Genomic DNA, 21,098 nt, shown 5'->3' on the forward strand with positions numbered 1-21,098 from the left:
GCCAAGTCAGTTTAACTGCTGACTTGTATGAAGGCAGTCTGCTCCTTTGTAAGAGGACCTGCTGTCTCTGAAAGGGCCCCTGCCCCCAGTCCCTCCTTGGGGCCTTCATATGTGTATGCACGTGGGTTTGAAGAGCTCATTGATTTCCATCCAAAGGGGCTAATTACATTACTTACAGTAAATAGCCATCCTGCTGTCAGGTAGGGCTGCCAAAATAGGAGGGGGGGTGTTTCTCCAGCTTAGTTCACTTGATTGGCTTCATTTTTTGTGTGAAATTGTGTTTTATGAGCTGTATTCTGGTACCCAGAGGACCTTAAAAGCGTCCAGTCTGCAAATAACATTATTTTGACCCTGAGAAAAAAAGGTGGGGAAACAGTGGAGGCTTGAGTTTCATGGAAGAAGCGACCCCAAGAGCCTCCGAAGGTGGACCTTTGGGACAGGAAGTTAGGCTGCTACACCAGGGTGGTTTCCTCCTTCTCTGCATTCCTTCTCCTCCCTTCCTTCCTTTTCTACTTCCTTCCTTCCTCTTTCTCTTCCTCCCTTTCCTCCTTCCTACCGTAGCCTGCTCATTAGCACTCACCCTTTATTCTTTCTTTTTTTCCCTTCCTCCGATACCCCTTTCCCCCGTTTCTTCTCAGCTTTCCCTCCAGATTGGGCGAAAACTCCGCGTGGAACTTTCAGGGTGGAGGGAGGCGGGCCTGCCACCGGGCTGCTGCTCTGGGTATCCAAACTGAAGCCCCAATGATTACCGGAAAGACGGCAGAGTAGTGGGGAAACAGAGGCTGGCGACCACGAAGAAAGGGCTGAGAGCGGCCGGGCTTTCTTCTTTTTTTTTCTGATTAAGTTCCCGTAGCTGGTCCTCGCTCCACGATCCTAGGGGTTTCCTGGCCGTTTCGGTGAATCCACAATATCAGAGTATTGTGGCCACTTTTTAATGGGACCAGAGGGAGGGGAAGGGCCGCGCTAGCAAGAACAGAGGGCGACAGAACAATGCTATCTCTTGTGAAGAGCAGTCTGCTATCCAGCATGTTAGTTCTCACCTCCCCGCCTCCACCCTGAGCTCCTTTCACACCCACCCAAGTGTGCCAATGCCAGCGGCCAATGCCTCGTCCTACCCGGCTTGGGCGCCCAGCTCACCCGAGTCCTATCCTAAGCAAGCTGACAAATTCCAAACGGGACACTAGAATCTCCACTAGTTTACCTTCAATCTAGAATTAGTTAAGAGTCCTTCATGGTCAAGGTTCCATTGAATATCCAGGTCTACAAAAGCATTCCCTGGCCTCTACACTCAAAAATTTCAGAATACACACACACACACACACACACACACACACACACACACACACACACACACACACACACACACACACGTTTTTGTTTGTTTGTTTGTTTGTTTTTTCCCTCTCCAAAAGTAATACTCGGGAAAGTAAGTTCTCCACTCCCCTTTTCACTTTGCAGGGCACCTCGGAGCCTGGTGGTGTCTCCTGCCCTCGGTCTTAGACCGCCGTCAGAAGGGTGCTTTTAAAAAATGAGTGGAGAAAGAAGGGACACAGAGGAAAGGAGCAGGCTTTAAAAGCACCGCTGCGGAGAAGCGCTCCCTTCTAAGACTGTGGGTTTGGTGCGCGCAGGGTGACAGACTTGTGAACTGGGGGTTTGAAAGTCTGTGAACCAGAAGGAAACTTAAGGTTTGCAGCTCATCTTCAGTGTACACTGGGCTGGGGTCTGATGAACTGGGAGCAAATAAGACTAGCCCTCCCTCCAGCTCCATCCAGGACTCGGACAATAAGGGCTCCTTTAGTCCTTTAAAGCATGACTGTTGAGAACTCTTGGATGTGTACTGTGTGTGTGTGTGTGTGTGTGTGTGTGTGTGTGTGTGTGTGTGTGTGTAGGCGCGCGTGTGGGGGTGGGGGTAAAGGCCCCCTCCTTCTGCCTCCCCCCTAGTCCCCCACCCCTTTGTAATGTTTGTCCCTGCTTGCCCATCACCAGGGGGTTGAGAGGAGTATGACAGGTCTTTGTTGTCTGAATAAAAATCCGTGGCTGCTCCAGGGAGAGGACTCCTCCTACTAAATTATCAAAAATGGGCTGGCTTTAGTCTCTTAACAAATTGGACACAGCTCCGGCAGGAGCAGTCCCCAACCCAACCTAGAGGCACTGGGAACTTGCAGGCAGCTAGGGACCGCTGAATATAGCACTTCGTTTTCTTTGTGTTCAAAACTATTTTTTCTTTCTTCCTTAGATTTTGTTTTCCTCCTCCCCCAGCCCCCGCGGCAGTTGTTTTCCATTAGTAATTCGATCTCTCACTGTAGTAAGATTCTCCTGCTTTCCCCTCCGTCCGCGTTTGTTTGTTTTCTGCACATCTTCTGGGAAACGCCGGGCCTCCCCCACCCTCCCTTTTCCCATCGCTTTTTTGCCCGGATCTTTTCCCTCTCAAATAGATCTATTTCCACTCTCTCGTTTTCTTCCTTTTCTCTCTTGCCCCTGTCCCCGCGATCTACGCTCCTTCACCGCGCAGCCCTGCGCGGTCCCCTTTGCTTCCTCACGCGGATGAACTGAGAGCCCCAGGCGTGTGTTTATGGAAATAGTGGGGTGCCGATCCGAAAACAATTCGTGTCCTTTCCGCCCCCCAGCCATGCTCTTCCACGGGATCTCCGGAGGCCATATCCAAGGCATCATGGAGGAGATGGAGCGCAGATCCAAGACCGAGGCCCGTTTGGCCAAAGGCACTCAGCTCAACGGCCGCGACGCGGTAAGGACAGCCCTGGCGCGGCGCTGGAGAAACTGCGGGTCTCCGGCCTGCCCAGGTTGGGTATGGCGGGTCCCGGGGACGTCTGTCTGGGGACGCTCGCTCGCTAGGTTTTCTCGAGAGGTCTGTTTGCTAGGCAAGGGTCCCTTTCCGAATCGTGGTGTCTGGGATGCTGTGGTCCAGAGCTCACTAGTCTTTGTAACGGCTGATAGCGAGCACGCAGGACAGCCGGCCTTGGAAGGAGCGGGCGTCCTCCCTGCCAGCCTGCCCCAAACTCCAGTCTCTGGTGACTCGGCCGCCAGGCCGGATCCGCCGCCCCGAGGACAAGCTTTGGTGTAGTTACTAGGGGGCCGTTTACCGGCATGGTGTCCGGGACAGGCTGGAGCCGTGGGACCCCAGACTCTTCGGAGTAGACTCCGATGCGCTGGTCCATTTCCAATTTCTTCGAACATTCAGTACTCACCACCCGAATCCAGTGATTGCTAGGGCTTCTGGCATGCGGGTTCAGATACCCTGCTCACAAAATTGCGTTTCTCTTTTTTATGGGGAGGGTGCCTTGTGTAGCGGGAAATCGGATAAAAATGAGGAGCGCCCCCCGCCCAGGTCTAAAAGCAGGAACATGAACTCTTCCAACCCAAGAGAAGCAATCAGTCACAACCGCCGGTTACTATTCGTAATATCAGTTATGTCTTCGTGAAATTAATAGAAATTTAAGAATTTCCCCTTTCCACTTATGGACTGGAGGGAGAAAACTACAGAAGTCTGCGGAAATGATTCTTGGCGAACAGTGCTGTGTAGACCTTTCGTATCACTGCGGGGACTGTAGCTCAAACTGACCCGAGACGGTTCTAGCCCGTCAGCGAAGTTTTGGGTCTCGTTAAATAGCCCACTACCATCATTTGTACCATTAATTCAGTGAGAACCCTCTTTCTGAGTAAAAGGCGAAACTTAACATTCCAGTGCCGCCAAAATGAATGTAGTAGGAGAAGCCTGGACTATTTTACTAGTCTGAGGAAAGGATCCAGCCAGTAACTTCTTTCCATCTTAAGTGGCTATTTTACTTAAAAATAAAAAGAAGCAACCAAATTCGACTGGGATCCTTAAAGTGAGTTTTAACGCCTTAGCTAGCCTCTGTTGGGACCTCGGTGGAAAGCTTAATTTGGGAACCAAATTTTCAAGAAAAAGACATATATTGTTTATGCTGGCTAGAGAAAAGAGTGAGTATACAGAAAAGATTGGATAGGGGTCCTTCCTTCGGGACAGGCACTTCACTTTCTTAAAGGAACAGGGCAACGACCTTGAACTTACAGAATAGCAACATCTGCTAAGCATGTCTGAATCACAACAATGCCGGCCAAATTACTTCGCCTATTAAAATTCAGGAAAATAGAATTATAGCGTTGTTTGTGTAAAAGAAAATCGGTATGCTTCAGAATTCCTACTACTTCACAATAACAGCTCTGTTGTTCTATTTTGTGCATTGTTTGAAAACTCACAAAAATTCATCCTTAGTTATTCTACTTCTGGAACGCTTATCAAAACATCCTCTAGGCTCTAAATGTCTGGATGCTTTAGGGTCTCAGGGCCAGGAGGACCGGGACCCTGGTCTAGGCAAACTCCTAAGAAAGGGAACTGTTGGTCGTTGAAAAGGGAGAAATTGGGAATGTTTCCCCCACTTTTGCTTTTGGTGTTGTGGCCCCTGGTCTGATGCGCTCCTGCTCTGGGGAATTCGGCCAAAAGCATCCCGGGTTGTGCGGCAGCGCCCCGCGACCCCCATCAGCCTTGCCGTGTGCTTGCTTCACAGGGCATGCCCCCGCTCAGCCCAGAGAAGCCCGCTCTGTGCGCGGGCTGCGGGGGCAAGATCTCCGACAGGTACTATCTACTGGCGGTAGACAAGCAGTGGCACCTGAGGTGCCTCAAGTGCTGTGAATGTAAGCTGGCCCTGGAGTCTGAGCTCACCTGCTTTGCCAAGGACGGTAGCATTTACTGCAAGGAGGATTATTACAGGTACTTCTACCCCGCCCCCCACTCACGTTCTCCTCTAACCTGGTGGAGCCACCTACGGGAATCCGGAGTTGCCTCTCTGTCCCTGTTTTTTTTTTTTTTTTTCTTTTGTTGTTGTTGTTGTTGTTGTTGTTGTTGTTGTGTGTGTGTGTGTGTGTGTTTTGTTGTTGTGGTTTTTTTTGCTTTGTTTTGTTTTGCCCTTCAGGGTTCAATTATTTCTGAGATGTGAAATTCATTACAAATGCTTTAAATCAGTGAGGATAGGCGAGAAGGATCCTAAAGAGCAGAGATTTTTATCAGGGTTCCCAGGTCTTCCCAGCTACACGGCTTAGCCGAAAAATCCCGAAGAGAAAATGGATAGGTCTCTGGCGAACAAGACTTTTGCTCTGTTTTGTTTTGTTGGTCCCCCTTAATGTGAATTGGTCAACTTCCCTATTGGCCGGGGCAGCAGCAACCAAGTGGATGACAATGATCCTGTAAATGACTTTGGAAAAGTTCCCCGAGGCCAGCCAGAATCAGACTGAAGAAACAAAAACCAACAAAACAAAACAAAAGCCAAGCAAACAACAACAAAAACAGCAGCTCAGGAAAAGGTTTGCGCCTGTGGAAATGACCTAGTTGCCCTCTAAGCAGAAGGGGGGGGGGTGCTGAAAGAATAGTCCTTCCCTTGCAGAATTACCATTTTCTGGGATAGCCAGGAGCACTCACTCACGTACAAGAGTGGTGCTATTTTGTCATCGCAAGGCCAGGCTTTTCATTTGGCGTTGCAACCTAATAATTTCTTTCAATAGCGCTACAAGCTGGCCAGTTCAGAGTTTTGCTGGTTTGCTTTTTAAAATACATTGAAGCTAAGTTCCTGGTTCTTTTGACTTTTCATGTAAGGATGCTTTTGTTCCAGTTCATCAGAACCTGAATAGGTCACTGTGCAAATAAAGCTGATATCCAAAGTGGCCCCCAGCCAGCGCTCCCAAGCCAGTCTTTGGCCCCTGCAGTCTAAGCCCCTGGCGCTGCGAATGGGAGATAGGCCCTCCTTGCACCACCAGGAGCTCTGACTCTCCTGTTTGCTTCCAGAAGGTTCTCTGTGCAGAGATGTGCCCGCTGCCACCTTGGCATTTCTGCCTCTGAGATGGTCATGCGCGCCCGAGACTCCGTCTATCACCTGAGCTGCTTCACCTGCTCCACTTGCAACAAGACCTTGACCACGGGCGACCATTTCGGCATGAAAGACAGCCTGGTGTACTGCCGGGCACACTTCGAGACCCTCTTGCAAGGGGAGTATCCACCTCAGCTAAGCTACACGGAGCTGGCAGCCAAGAGCGGAGGCTTGGCTTTGCCTTACTTCAATGGCACAGGCACGGTGCAAAAGGGGCGGCCCCGGAAGCGGAAGAGCCCAGCTCTGGGAGTGGACATCGTGAATTACAACTCAGGTGGGCCCCAAACCTTACCCGCCCGCCCCGACAGCTCACATCTCACACGCTGGAGGAGGATTGGGCAGAGCCGGTTCAGCTCCCAGACCCCGTGGCCAAGACTGCTTTGCCTAACATAACCCTGCTCTCTCACCACAACCCCCTCTCAGTCTGAAGAGAAAGGAGAGAAGTAAAGGAGATGGAAAGGGAGCGAGGATGGGTTATTGGTTATTGAGCTTGTGGAGAAAAAAAAAAATTCTAACCATGGGGCTGAAATGACTTCCCCCAAACCGGCAAAGCCAAATCCTTGTTGCCCATTAGTTAATGAGCCCATTAGTTTCTGGCTCTCAGTTGGAGCAAAACAGCCCCAGGGCAATTCCTTTGTTGGAGCCAAATTATAGATCCTGGAGGAGGTTTTCCTAAATAGTTAATGGGGGGAAAGAAAGACTTCAGAGCCCTGCTCCACTCTGTCTGGAGGGGGCAGAGTCTGTGGTCACCAGCCCAAAGTTAATCAGCAACATAGTTGGCAAGGGTATTGAAAAACTGAATCTCTGATCTTGGCAAAGAGTGACTGTAGGGTGGGACTCTGCACAGCTGAGACAGCTGTGCCTCTGGAGGGTCAGGGTATTCACACAGCCTCCTGACTCCCTGCTTGAAGGATCATCAGGTCATCTAGACCTCTGATAACCAGGGAAGTCTCTTGGTCAAGTCCACTGGGGTAGCTCAGTGATACCTCAGGCTGCTTGTCTGCCCTCTGCTAGCCTTCTCTCAATTCAAAACAAAGTGCAGGCAACAGCCCCCAAAGACCTCCTTGTTTTGGAGGATAATCAATTTGCTTCACACCCATGTACCTGTCCCCACCTCCCATCCTTGAAATCAGGCTGTTAGCATATCCTGAAGACTTGATCTCTTAGAGTAAGTACAGAGGGAAAGGGGTTTCCAGAAAACCCAGGCTGATTTTGGGTAGCCTAAGGAACTGGACTGTTCTGATTTCCCATACCTTGGCCCAAACTGATTGGGGGACTCAGCCCACAGGGGACTTGTGTAACCGGAAGAGATACACTGGCTAAGTGTGAGTATTCAGTACTTAGCGTCTTCCAGTTTCCAGTGTCTGGTGTGGCATATGATAGTGGGACAATATCTTAGTTAAATGATCTGCCCTAGGTCATAGGCGCGGTGAACATCTGAACTGAGAGTCCTGCTTGGGATCCACAGTTTTCAGGTGGTCCTGGGAACAGGAGCGCTTCCCAGGCGCTATACTAGGTTATTTCCTGGGATTCTTTTCCAGATTTAGAGGAATCCCGTTTGTGTCTGGGATGGCACAGAAAGATGGCGTCTCAGAGAGAGAATGGGGCCGCATCTGTCTCTACCGAATTCACATCTGGGCAGCGTCTGGACCAAGGGAAAACACAGGGCCAACATAGAGGCTAAGGGTGGGTCTGTGTTTGGCCGCAAGCACAGCCCGGGGGTTGGCTAAGGGCACAGCCGCTTTGCCTGGCTGCACCCTGCACACACAACCCCCCCCCCGCCCCTGCTAAGCTGGGGCAGGGCTTTGCCTAGGGTCCATTTGCCCACTGCATACTCCATCTTCTTTGATGCTTGGTCCTGAAGGCTAGACAGGCAGGACACCAATTGTTCTTTATTAATAGAAGATGACATTGGAATTTCCAGCCACTCACCAAGACCTTACTGTCCTACTGAGAGAGGAGAAGAACAGAGGAGGGGGAAGCGGGGAAGGGAACCAGGAACAGTAAGGTGAGGAAGGGAAACGGGGTTTTATACCACTAATGGGAGAGAGAATGATGCCTGCACCCCATGGAATCCAGAGTGGTGAGGGTTTCTCCTTAAACGGGCCGAAAGTTTGGCTGTTGGCTTGTTTTATGTAATCTAATTAGCTAAATTTGGTTTTGCCTTGCATCTTTATGTTAGATGGATCCAAGAATCTTTCAGAATAATAGAATTTAGCTTTTCTTAGTTTTTACTTTTCTGAAGACATATAGAGAAGGAAAAACGCTGTTTAGATTCTTTGTTCCTTAGGGTTGCTGAGTCTCTGGGCACATTGTCCTGTTCCTGGACAGCAGAAAAGTGGCCCAGGCTGACCAGTCCACTGCAGCTTCTTGACACCCACACCCTTTTCTGGATGTCCTCAGAGGCACAAGCAAATAGAACACATTTCTATAAGATTAGGTGAAGATCCCCTGGAGGAATCGGTTTAAAGTAATTTAAGCAAAATCACCCTTACTTACAAAAAATGTTTATGATTCTAATGGCAGTTTGTCACACAGTCAGATGGGGCAGGGGTGGGGTGGGGTGAGGTGGGTGGGTCAGCAAGTTTAAAACATTAAAATATAGAACATACAAATCACCTAAGTTTTAAGCTCATTGGTTTTTAGCATTCTTTAGGTTTTCTATTGCCACTTGTGATGAAATGAGAAGCTTCATAAAGAACAGCATTAATGGATTCCAAATAAATCCATACAATGAGTTTAAAAAAACATGCTCAGGATCCAAAGACTGTCAGAGAACCCATGAAAGTTGGCAGAGATCAGTTAGTGCTCACCATGGGTTAAGTACCTTTCAATGGAATGCTCCTTGTTTAGTTTCCACGTCTTTCTACATATTCATCAAATTATTCAGGCTGATATTTTTGGGAAAGGCATAGGTAATTTATCTGAAATGTTGGATTGAAAGTAAAACCCTTCAGAGGTGAGAGGATTCAGCCCAGGGTAGACAGGTCCTATTTGGATAATTGACCATTAACTAAGAAACTGGATTTTTGCTACTTCTCACCCCCCACCCCCACCCCAGGTTCTTTCCTGTAAATGTGCAAGATTCCTTCTTGTTAAATTAGCCTGGCACTGACCCCTAGCGGTCTCCGAGGAATTAGTTAATTCTCAGAAGGTTCCGAACCCTTCAGAAAAGAAACTCCTTTTAGATAGGTGACCATCTCACAAGCAACCGAATGTAAACCATTTATTTAGCTCTTCAGTAACAACAGATTTGGAGTTTCAGGTGGAGATCTGAAGTAATTTAAAGAGAGTTATTCATTCTTATAATTCAGGGGGAAATATCCTTAAGGCTTAGACAATCATTTGCAAATATTCATAAAGATTTTGTCATTAAACACAAATAATTTAGGATAAGCCTGTGGTAGAAATAGGTTTCTCTATCAAGTTGTATAATGTAGGTGCAAACATAGGCCTATGAAAATCATATACTGTAAGAAAGCCCTGATGCGAATGTTCTTATGTGGCTGTAAACCCAAGAATTCTTTCTAATGCACCAAACTGCTACACTGAATTTGCAAGGAGCAAAACCAGATGCAGAGTACGTATTTACAAAAGCAATTTCCTCAGATCTTATTTTAATTATTTTTCCTTGGATTCATTTCACATAATGAATAGCTAGATAGCTAAGTTGGGAATTATATTCATTTCTAGAAAATGTTTCCGTGGGAGAGGTGGCACTAAGTAAGTGTGTCGTTTAAACATGAAGTTGAGGCTTTTGTCACAATTGATGTGTTGTTCAGGAAAAGTTGCTCACATAGGATAGGCATGCTGTCTCATTTGAAGAAGCCTCCAACGACTGGGATGTGCCTCCTTGAGCATTTTGCTGAGGGTATATTTGCAGTCTGGCTGTGAAATATGGCTCAGTTTACTGGAAATAACATAGTTTTATAGTCACAAGTTGCTGTTTCATCCACTTGAGGATCTGAAAGTGCAATTCTGCAGACTATTTGAAGTTGACATGTCTCCTCTGGGATGGAATAGGGTAAAATGTAAAATATATTCTCTCTGTTATCTGTGGGTATATGTTTCCATCCTGGCAGGCCTAGAAGTTTAAGATCAAAGTTTGACAGTGTATATCTGACTTGGACACCATCCCAAGTTGATTTGACTTTGTATTAACATGTACTTAAAATTTTCCTGTTGGACAAAAGGCTTCAAGAGCATACTTGTTGAGTTCATGGCCTTGTTTTTGACTTACAGACTCCAAAGGAGAATATGATAACAGCACTTCCCCCCACCCCCCAGGGAACTCACAGACACCTGCTCTTTTGTATGACTGCTCTCTTGTGTGATTCCCACCTTTGTGTGTTAGGATACACAAAAGTTCATAGTTCTTCATTTTATTATATTTAGTGGCATTTCTCATTAAATGAGTTTTGTTCAAAGTAGAATTCCTGGTTGATGACCACAAAATTGCATATATGCTGATTTCTGAGCACATATATGCATATCCACATTCTGATTTGCTAAAAAATATAATCTGAAATTCTAACCAGAGCCTGGCAGGCAGTTAACATTAACAACAAACAAACAAACAAAACAGGAGAGGGGTAGCATTAAGAGATGTCTCACTTCTTTCAAGATGTAAGCTTTTCCTTCAGAATGACATGATCAGGTTGATTTTAAATAATGCACCATAACACAGGATGGTTAGATGTGAAAATACATCAGATGAATATATGAAATAAGGGTCTAAAGAACCAAAGACAGCTATGTCCCTGAATCGCAGAGGTGAGTACGACAGTAAATATTTAGTAAAATGTTTTCATCTTGTCGTCATGTCTTGTGCAAAACCAGGAAATAGCTTTACATATTATGAAATTTTACACCTTGAGGATTTTTTCACTGGTTTAAAAGACTGACTTATTTTGCCCTTGGTGCCAATGAGGGTTTTACAAGAGCAGAGAAGATACTGCCTTCCCAGTTACTGCCAGGCCAGTCAGTGGCACAGCTCATACCTGACTCACACACATCCACAACACAGGGGACCAAGATGGGTAGAAACCATCAGCTTGTCTCAACAGTGAGCTGTGGGGAATGCTTCAGGCATGAGTGAATGAAAAGACTGGTATCATTTTCTTTCAGAAATATTTATTAGGATAAATATTTCTAAGGGAGAACTGTTTTCTTTGTGCCAGAGCTCAAGCTACCCAGGTATAGCTGAAACTCTTCAAATGCAGTGTTCATATGATTCTCTAAGACATTAAAAAACATGTCATTTTCTCATGCCTCCTCATTTTCCAACCATATTCTTTTTCCTGCTTGAAAAAGCTCCATAAATAAAAGGAAAGCTTTAGATTATGCCTTAGTTTCCTCTCTCTCTCTCCCTCTCTCCCCCTTCTCTCTCTCTCTCTCTCTCTCTCTCTCTCTCTCTCTCTGTGTGTGTGTGTGTGTGTGTGTGTGTGTGTGTGTGTGTAATGCACTGTGCTGTTGACTTGAAACTTGAGACCTGACATACATGTCTGCCACATTTGTCATGACAAAGAACAGGGTCTTGACACAGTACATGGCAATCCAGAAACAGTCAAAATGTTACAAAAACTATGTGAATGGGGACACATGGGTGCAGATCCACATAAACCATCAGCAACGAGTTTCTGTTTCTTCTTCTCCTTCTTTTCCTTTTTATGTGGTCACTCCTTCAGTTTCCTGGAGTATCAAGCAGAGAGAAAAGTTTTATCTTATATTATCTATTATGTAAACCAGCTGTATACAAATAGCCTAGGTTAGCTGACTGTAGCCATTGTCTTCTAGCTCTCACTCACCACTGGGTTCACAGCCTTTTGCTTTATGATGACAGCAGCAGCATGTACCCTACGTCATTTAAGCTGGAAGTTTCCACTGAGAAGTTGTTTGTTCACTGTTGCTGCAACAGGTTGTAATGAGAACGAGGCAGATCACTTGGACCGGGACCAGCAGCCTTATCCACCTTCACAGAAGACCAAACGCATGCGAACTTCCTTCAAGCATCACCAGCTCCGGACCATGAAATCCTACTTTGCCATCAACCACAACCCGGATGCCAAGGACCTCAAGCAGCTTGCTCAAAAAACAGGCCTGACCAAAAGAGTTTTGCAGGTAAGACACATCCATCATTGGCTTTGTGTATATCTCCTCCCTTCCCCTTGACAGTGACTAGTTCTCTTCCCTAACCACGTGGAGACGGAGTTTTCCTATTCTGCTTCCTAGTAGTCTCCTTCCGTAGTTATCTTCCTACAGGGGCTTCCTGGAGGGTACTCAAGGAGGCGTCCAGGACTCACATTCTCCCTACAAATGGAGAGGTGGGCTCCAAAGCCCCATTGCTGTGTAAATGGCATTGGCTTTATTTAAACGAGAGTTTTCTGTAAAGATATCCACTCACACTGGGTTTAGTGTACTAGTTTCTAAGGATCTGCAGTCCCATGTCTACAAACTCTTGGCAGCCCACTCATGTGGGGACCTTCCAAATTCATATGGCCCTCCCCCAGCTCTTGAATAGTCAAAGGTAAGGTTAGTATCTCAGCAAGCAGTTGGATCAAGAATTTTTCATTTTAACAAGCTGTTATTACAAATCCAGAGTTCTTCTGGGTGTTGAATAGCTCCCCCAGACTTATAGTAAGGATTATAAAATGATCCAAGGTTGCTGTGAGTGACCCGTGATCTCCCCCTCAATGACAAGAAGCAGACATTTTCTGTTCTCTGGCTGTTTGGGGTCTGTGGCTGGGAAGACTATTACTGTCTGTAGTAGAGCATTTGTTAAGTGTCAGGCTAGCAACCAGCTGGTGGTGTTCCCTTCATGTGAGTAGTTCCTACTTTGAGACACTTGTAGTGACCCTGTTTTTCCCTGTTCTTTTGAGGGATGGTGTGTTTTCCCCTAGTCTCTATACCTTTGTTTCTGTGGTATCTCTGCTCCACCAACAGTTATCCCAAGTGGCACATTTAATACAGGAGCATATGTGCAGTTCCGAGAGAATAACTCTATTCTATTACCTGAATTAGTCTATTTTGAAAGAAGTAGAAAAAGTCCACTTTCTTTCCAAGAAAAATGATATTTAAAAAAAGTAGAGGAAAGAGAAGGAAAAAGAAAAAGAGAAAAAAGGAAGAGAGAGAAAAGAACTTAAAAAAAAAATCGATAAAGAAATCAATTGGGATTGGTTTGCAGGTTTGGTTCCAAAACGCACGAGCCAAATTCAGAAGGAACCTTTTGCGGCAGGAGAATGGGGGTGTTGATAAAGCTGACGGCACGTCGCTTCCGGCCCCGCCCTCAGCAGACAGCGGCGCTCTCACTCCACCCGGCACTGCGACCACTTTAACAGACCTGACCAATCCCACTGTCACTGTAGTGACATCTGTGACCTCTAACATGGACAGCCACGAATCCGGAAGCCCCTCACAAACTACCTTAACGAACCTTTTCTAACATTGGTTTTTTATTTTTTATTTTTAAAGGATTCTTCCTCTTTTTATTATTATTCTAATATTATTATTTTATTATTTACGAGACTTTTTTTTCCTTCTCCTAACCCACAAAATATTTGGGGAATAAAAATAGCAGCTTGGTGTGTAGCATCTACACCACTTGGCTATGAGTTTACAGTACTGTCGCTTTTAAGTGAACGTATTTTGTCTTCAAGGTGTACTTGATCTTTTTTCTTTAATCAGGTTTTTTTGTTTTTTGTTTTTTTTTCTTTTCAGTTGGTAGGGGGAGATTTTGAATCATTCTATTAAGTGCCTCTTAAAATTGTATGTTACTTATTTCCAAAATTTCAAAGGGATAAAAATGGAGGGTATTATGATGGGCAAAGCATATTCCCGTTTTTGTGATCAAGTCATTAATGAATCAGACACTTAGTTGTTTTTTAAATCTTACAATTTAAAATTTTCATATTAAAAAATTAAAAACAAAAGTACTATTACTGTTTTTTTTTAAACCTGAACTATTAATTCAGGTGAGGGATATGATTAAAGGAAACATTAACATCAATTTTAAATAGTAATGATTAACAATGTGGGAAGTCTAACTCAGGAATGTAACTTCCTGTTGTTAGGACCTTATCCCCCCTCCCCACTTTTTACTGCTTTTCAAAAAAACAAAAAAACAAAAACAGAAAACAAAACTTAAACTCCTTGTGTATACATGGAAATTACACTTAAAATGTATTTTGACCTCCTACATTAAAAAATAAAAGAAAAAAAAAGAGAGAGAAAAGAAAACGTTTTCTAGCCAGTGTCTGAAGCTGTTCTTTTTACTTAACCTTTTTTTCCCCCCCGGAGAAACGGAAATAAGCAAAATACAATTTTTTAAGAAGTAAAAAATTGGCATATCTTAATTAATAATTAATTGGCTTCAGCTGTACCATAATATTGTATCTGGCATTCTACTTATGTCTTCTTCTTCTTCTTCTTCTTCTTCTTCTTCTTCTTCTTCTTCTTCTTCTTCTTCTTCTTCTTCTTCCTTTTTTTTTTTATTTAAACCAACCTAGTAAACTAATACCAACAATGAGAGTTACTTGGTTTTTCTTTATTTTATTCTGGCATGGGTTGATTTATGTATAAAAATCTTTCTAATATTACAGATGTGAAGTTATGAGTCTTAAAGTAGATAAACTCAGAAGCCTTGTGGATGCTGATCTGAATATATCTCCTAGTTTACAGCAGCGATTTTTTTCTTTTAATTTAAGGTGAAATCTTAATGGTCTGGGCAGTGGTGAATGTTCATCTATCTGCTTCTGTTGTAGTTAAAAAAATCAACTAGATTGTGGATTTCCTAAAATAATAAAGAAGTCAAGATCTATGTCTTGCTTTAGTGGATTGTTAAGAATGACTTTGCACATACTGTCCACTTTTTTGCACCCCTTAAATCCTCTGGTGGTCGAAGTGGCTATTTAATAGATTTTAAAGGTGCCCTTCTGGCTGTATAAATGTGTGGTTACATATCGACAGTTCACTGCCCACATTAAAGTGCATTATTGTAACTTTTGCTCAGGGTCTTTAGAAAATTAGCACAGAAAGTAGCTTATTTTTTAAAAAATAAAAGATGATGGAAGAGAAGTTAACACTGTAACAGAAGAAAAGTGTGATCGCCATTATATATTTAGCAAGTGTGGTCATCTTCTATGGAGCTTAAATCTTGACTTTTCATATTTCTCTTACATTTTGGGCATTTACCACTAACCAGACCAAACAACCTTGTTAAGGCTGAGATCTTATTAACACACTTTTACAGGTAAAATATCGATACTTAGAAATTTTGTTCTTTGACAGAACAATATATGGTACTACAGATCTACTTTATTAAGTAGACTAATTATAACTCAGTTCTCCTATGTGCCTTATGATATAACTTGGAAATAAGTTTGTGAAAAATCAGGATATATGTGTTGTTTGTTAAATTAACTGTTTTAAGCCCTTTTGACACCTCACTAGTTTTGTACTGTTTTACCTCTTATTTCTGAAACTCTTTTTATGGTGTATCCTGTTAGAGGGGACAAACATGTCATAGAAAGCAGTTGTGCACTCTTTCAAATATAGTTGATAAATTCAATAATCTTATATATTGAGCTTCGTGTTTATAGTACAGTAAGTGGTCTAGCAAAATTGTCCATGTTCCTTTGTTTATTGATAAATGCATTGTATAGAAACTATTTCCCCTAAATATTTATGGACCAAACAATTGTGATATATCCTATTAAATTTGTGTGAATAAACCATTTTGAATCTAAGGAGTTTTATTTCCCATCAGTTTTACTTGTATTAGTATGTTTTCAATATCTATCTGTAAAAGCTAAGAAATAGCAGCGCAATTAAAAAAATTCAAAGAGAAATAGTTCTTAGGTTTCCAAACTTCTAATTCATATTAAATACACACACCAATGTATATAAAATGTGATCAAATCTTGAATTACCATTAAATATTCTTGTTTATAATAAAAGTGATGCCCCACTGATTTGACTCAGTTCAATTTTTAGAATAAAAATAAATTAGCAGATCCATAGTTGCATGAAAAGAAACCTTAAAGATGATTAAGATTTAACATCAGGTCTATTGAGCACAAGTGGATATTTGTAAATCTAAATAGAAATTGCAGACCCCTAAAAGCCAAGTTGCTCTGTAGTTAATAAATTGTCACTATGATTTTTTTTCAGGGAGAACAAATCTTGGGGCATTACAGCCAAACATCCCGACGTTTGAAAATTCCCTAAAGTATTAAAAGAAGGGGAAAAGTTTGATCGGAAATCCACTGCAGTGAAGACAAAGACACTATTAGGTTATGATAATCATACATTTAAAAGTTTATTGAACCAAAAGAAAGAGAGAGAGAGAGAGAGAAAGAGAGAGTGACATAAGTGTCATTTATTGAATGTTAACAAAATTTCTGTTCTTTATGATGTCTGACACAAATGAAGGCATAACACCATGTGGTTTAATAAAAGGTCGAGATAAACCATGTAGAAAACCAGAGCAACCTGGCAATAATATGCCCTCCCCACATTTGGAGAAAACCATTATTGAAACAATTGCACACATTTGTCAAGCACAATAACTGTAAAATAAAGACCAAAAACATCCATTTCATCTGCTTGCTAATGTGTATCAGTTCTATTTCTTAATGTCATTTTCCAATTGTAAATTCAAAGAATAACTTTTGCTCGTTAACGAGAGCACAGGGACCAAACCCCGGTGATTTTAGAATGATTGTCTATACTTCCTTTTTAAACAGAAGGCTGTGCATGCACTTCCGCATCCGTCACCTCTAGTGTACATCTCTGTAATGATGACTTTGCTGTTTCCTGTATGATAAATAGCTTTCATTAATAAACATTTTATTTGACGCAAACATAGTTAACTTTATGTTAAGCACACATTGTTGAAATTAATTTTGAACACTGTCTTAAAGAGTCAGGACAGTACACTTGCAGCCTGTTGTGGAAAGGAAGGTGGGGGCAGACTAGAGAATTAGATGAAATTATTTTGTTTGATTTTAACATTTATGGCTTATTTTCATTTATTGTATTCAGTTGACACATGATGAAAATAAAACAGTAAGTCCAAATTACAGCAAAATAAGCATTAGAATAAATTATTATGTAAAATTTCAACTTGTTTTAAGATTTTAGGGTAACATTTATAGATTCTCTGTGAGTTTACATTTTCACTATGCAATGAGCAAATTTATTGAAGTATATGAGTATATTCTGAACTCTGACATTTGGTTCTTTGAATAGTTCAGGTTGCACAAGGTATCAGAAACAAAGGATCAGTGGGGAACAAATATTTAGGCATGAGGTTTCTTTTCATCGTTAAAGGGAATACTTGAAGGAAAAATGTTGTAAAGCTACTCTTACTTAGCTCAATATCCAAAGCACATGTTAAACAAATTAGCATATAGAATACTTTCCAGAAAAATTTCTTTATGAAATTTTTATTATGTATAAATAAGCCCTATGTAAAGGATGTAAGTTGTACGAATGATAGACATTAAAAAAAGCTCACTTATATTTATTCTCAGAATTTTGAATGTTTTCTCGAACACTTTCATTTTTTGAATGCTAAACAGGAAAAAAAAAAGGTGATTAAAGGACAGGTACCAACTAAACTAGCAATCCACCCAGAATGCACCATGACAAGTGAACTGCTTTGAGTATCATGGAACATGTTGGTTTTGTCAGTCACTTGGATGCTTTCGCCTCATCAAAATCTCATCCATAGCACTGGCAACCTGAATGGATTTTCCAACACATTCTCTGCCCGTGTATTGAAATGTTGGTCCTGTAGGCTTTGCCTTCTTTTCCTGTTCTGTCACCTAGGGCAGTTTCATTTTGAAATATTTTGGAAGTTTGCCTGGTTTTTGCAGACTTTTAACTATTTGTCTGGTATGTGAAATTCGGGAAGAGACCAAAGAGAGAAAGAACGTAGCTGAAATTAGACATCTGAAAAAAATAATACAAATTTGAAGCAGGCACATTTTTTTTAAGAAGAAGGAAAGAACACTAATTACGTGAGTGGGAAGTGGAAAAGTCACGTGACACAGGCTTGGAAGGTCTAGCACACTTTCCTACGATGCATGGCAGTCTTCAGTCTGGGCAACTGCACATTTAGTGTTTGGCATAGATTAGAAGACTGAAGACATTTTAGATGGGTGCAGGGAACCAAATTTTATAGCTTCTACCTCCCCAAATGCCTAGATGAATCTAACTTCTGGCAAATTGATCCTAGGAACAAAAACTCTTACTGACAATATCTGTGAACTTTGGTTGAATGCCGTTGTAATACTGACTTAACACAGTAGGTAGCCTTTTGATACTTCAAACAGAGTAAAACTTCATAACACAGAAACCAAAGCACACAGCTCTTAAAGTCTTGGTGATTTTCATTACCTAAAAATGCCAATAGCTTTACTCAGCAGAATCCCAGTGGAATTTACTGTACAGTTTTCAGAGTGAAAGCTCTTTTATTAGCCACACATAAGATGGCATCATTTTCTATTGCACTGTGCCTGCAGAAAACACTATGGCGTGAGGCATCAGAATGGGAAGTTCTGGGACAAAAATGTGGCATTCTATCATTTTAGGATTTTAAGGAAATTCAAAAGATAATGCTATTACAAAAATATAAAGTTTCAAATAAAGTTTTGTTAATTTCTGTTTAAACTGTGTTACTGGCACAGAAGTCTCACTTGTAGGAAGATTATGAACTGTCAAGAAGATACAACACTTTTTATACTTTATGGTCACTAGTCATCAGGGGACAATAAGAACACTGGGGTTTAGTCTAGACTAAATAAACAATGTTGCATTTTCTTTGGAGCTGCATATAGAGAAGGCCTGTGTTGGCCTGTGGATGAATCTATTTTCTATTTCTAGTAATGAGAAATTAGCTTTGAAGACTGAAATGAGATACAGTGGCCAAACAATAAACCTGTAATGTACAATTCTTTGCTTAACAATGTCAACAATTCTAAACAGTCTCTAGATTTTCCTATTGATTTGTGTCTTTTTGGGTCATACCTATTTTGTCTTTGTAATATTTTTCAAGTTAGTATGATTTCCCTTATTTTCAAAATAAAATCCCAAGGTAAATATTCTTTTTAATGCTTCCTGGGACCATTCCCATTTTGTTTTTCTGGAATTTGTAGCAAAAAGAAACAGTTCAGTGCTGTGCATGATGCTTAAGGTGGTCTCTGAAAAGGATGTAAGGAGCAGTATGATTGCCAGGATTCATTTCCTTATTAACTGGGTTGCAAAATAAATGTTTCAAATCAGACAGCATCCTCTGCTTGACACATTTTTCTGTGAATAGTAACAAAAAAAGCAAAAAACAAAAAAAGACCACCCCAAACATGTATCCCACTGGCAAGTTTCTCTTCTCTTGGATTGTTGGTTTTTGCTTCTCTGCTTCTCTGCATTACATTTTATCTTGTGTGCTGAAGTGGCAAGAAACAGGCAAGGATAAAGATCCAGGCATCAGCCATGGGTAGAAAGTTCTGTGTCTGTTTCTGTGTCCCTTCAGGTCACTTGTTAGAATTGTCAGGAATGTTTCTTTCCTTTGGATTTTTTTCTGTTTACACTGTGCATGATCTCATGAATTACTCTGAAGAGTACCTGGATACCTTTTATGGTTATTTGAAAATAAAATTTGTTACAAATAAGCCATTTTGGTCTCTGTAGATTCATATCATGTGTGAATGCATTAATTTTTTACATTTTCACATAGAATCAGAAAACCTTAACATTTGAGGATATTTAAATTGTTATTAATGGCAAACAGACAAAAATGAAGAAATTCAAAGGTGAGATTGTCTTTACTTTATTATATTCATTTTCTTCTTTTCCTTTTTTAGAGTAGCCCAAATCACAATGAGCTGTTAGCTTTGACTTTGACATTCAAGGCTTTTGAGAGCCTGTATCACTTAACGTTAGATTTGTTACTCAGTAAACATTAATTCTGTAGAATAAATGCCCTTTATGAAGTCCATTTTTGAAAAGCACAGAGGTATTTCAGGATTTCAAGCAGTTGTTTGAATTCTGAAGGCATGAATAGTTCCTTAAAAGAAAAATGGTGGGAAATTATTTTAAATGTAATATTCATTGCATTTTTAATGAAGTAAACTAGAGACTGTAGACAATTTTCAAAGAGCTACAAAATTGTTATGAAGTAAATAATTAAATGATGGAATTTATCTATACCAAAAATTGGAATAGCATACTCTATAAAAAATTATCACAAAGTTGCCTTGTTTTTTGTATGCACATTTGCACACTTCAGTTTAGATAGTTTATATTTCCAATGTTACTGATTACTCTTAAATTCAACAGTATTATCCTGTTGTTTGCATGTTGAATATCTTATTTCTATTACCCATTAAAACTGTTAATGAAATGCAAAGCAAGAGTTAAACAATGGCAATTATTTGATTCAGGTGACAAACATATTTTCACTAAGTAACCTGTGTTTATGTTCTTACACATTTGTTGACAATAATTTTCTGGGTTCTGTGTAGGTTTCTTTTTTTCCTTCAGCTTGGCCATAACTCTTCTGTTAATTAGAATTGCTGTCTTGAACTATTATATCCAACTAATTTTGACCAATGTATGCATTTCAATATAAGTAACAAAAGGAAGTTTTTGTTGGAAGCAATGGTTTAATTGACTTTACATATTAAGGAAGACAGTAGAGAAAAATTACTATCACAATGCCCAGAGAATATTTTGATTTAAAATTTGAATTATTAGTATACCAGTGGCTGATGGAAGCAGAGGCAGACACCCATAGCTGAACACTGAGCTGAACTCCTGGAACCCAGTTGCAGAGAGGGAGGAGTGATGAGCAAAGGGGTCAAGACTGGGATGGTGAAACCCACAGAAACAGCTGACCTGAACAAGGGGGAGCTCATGGACCCCAGACTGATGGCTCCCAGCAAGAGCATTGGGTGTTCAAGGTTATCCTTGGCTACACAATGAGTTCTAGGCTAGCCTAGTTACAGGAGATGGAAAAAAAGTGTTCAGACATCAATTGGTTCATTATTAAATATGAAACACAAACTTACTGACTTGTGCAAATATATGGACCCAGAAATAGTCACAATGTCCTGCTAAATGTGTATACTTTTTATATACACATTTAGAGAGCTAGATAGATCCAGAAGCTAATCAAGAGACAGTTCACACATAGGCAAC

The 21,098-nt window shown here is 41.6% G+C and overlaps 1 protein-coding gene across 3 annotated transcripts; it reads left to right on the forward strand.

Moving 5' to 3' along the window:
• The first annotated feature begins 2,119 nt into the window (after positions 1-2,119).
• Positions 2,120-19,572, forward strand: Lhx9 (LIM homeobox 9). 3 transcript variants are annotated; one of them, XM_027417456.2, is made up of 5 exons: positions 2,120-2,746; positions 4,548-4,750; positions 5,819-6,174; positions 11,818-12,020; positions 16,068-19,572. In XM_027417456.2, the coding sequence occupies exons 1-5, from the start codon at positions 2,573-2,575 to the stop codon at positions 16,122-16,124; spliced, it is 993 nt and encodes a 330-aa protein (XP_027273257.1). In that variant the 5' UTR covers positions 2,120-2,572; the 3' UTR covers positions 16,125-19,572. The 3 variants fall into 3 exon arrangements, with proteins under 3 accessions (XP_027273257.1, XP_027273255.1, XP_027273256.1); XM_027417454.1 differs by lacking the exon at positions 16,068-19,572 and adding an exon at positions 13,084-15,868; XM_027417455.1 differs by lacking the exon at positions 16,068-19,572 and adding an exon at positions 13,084-15,868 and having other exon boundaries at positions 5,822-6,174.
• The last annotated feature ends 1,526 nt before the right edge of the window (positions 19,573-21,098 follow it).

Source organism: Cricetulus griseus, chromosome 5, assembly GCF_003668045.3.
Source record: "Cricetulus griseus strain 17A/GY chromosome 5, alternate assembly CriGri-PICRH-1.0, whole genome shotgun sequence".
Lineage (NCBI taxonomy): Eukaryota > Metazoa > Chordata > Mammalia > Rodentia > Cricetidae > Cricetulus > Cricetulus griseus.

Bases quoted from the DNA above. Each gene is read 5' to 3' on its own strand.
- Lhx9 (XM_027417454.1), top strand. From the start codon at position 2,573: ATGGAAATAGTGGGGTGCCGATCCGAAAACAATTCGTGTCCTTTCCGC. The intron at 6,175-11,817 runs GTGGGCCCCAAA...TTGCTGCAACAG, and splicing joins CATCGTGAATTACAACTCAG to GTTGTAATGAGAACGAGGCA. The intron at 12,021-13,083 runs GTAAGACACATC...ATTGGTTTGCAG, and splicing joins TGACCAAAAGAGTTTTGCAG to GTTTGGTTCCAAAACGCACG.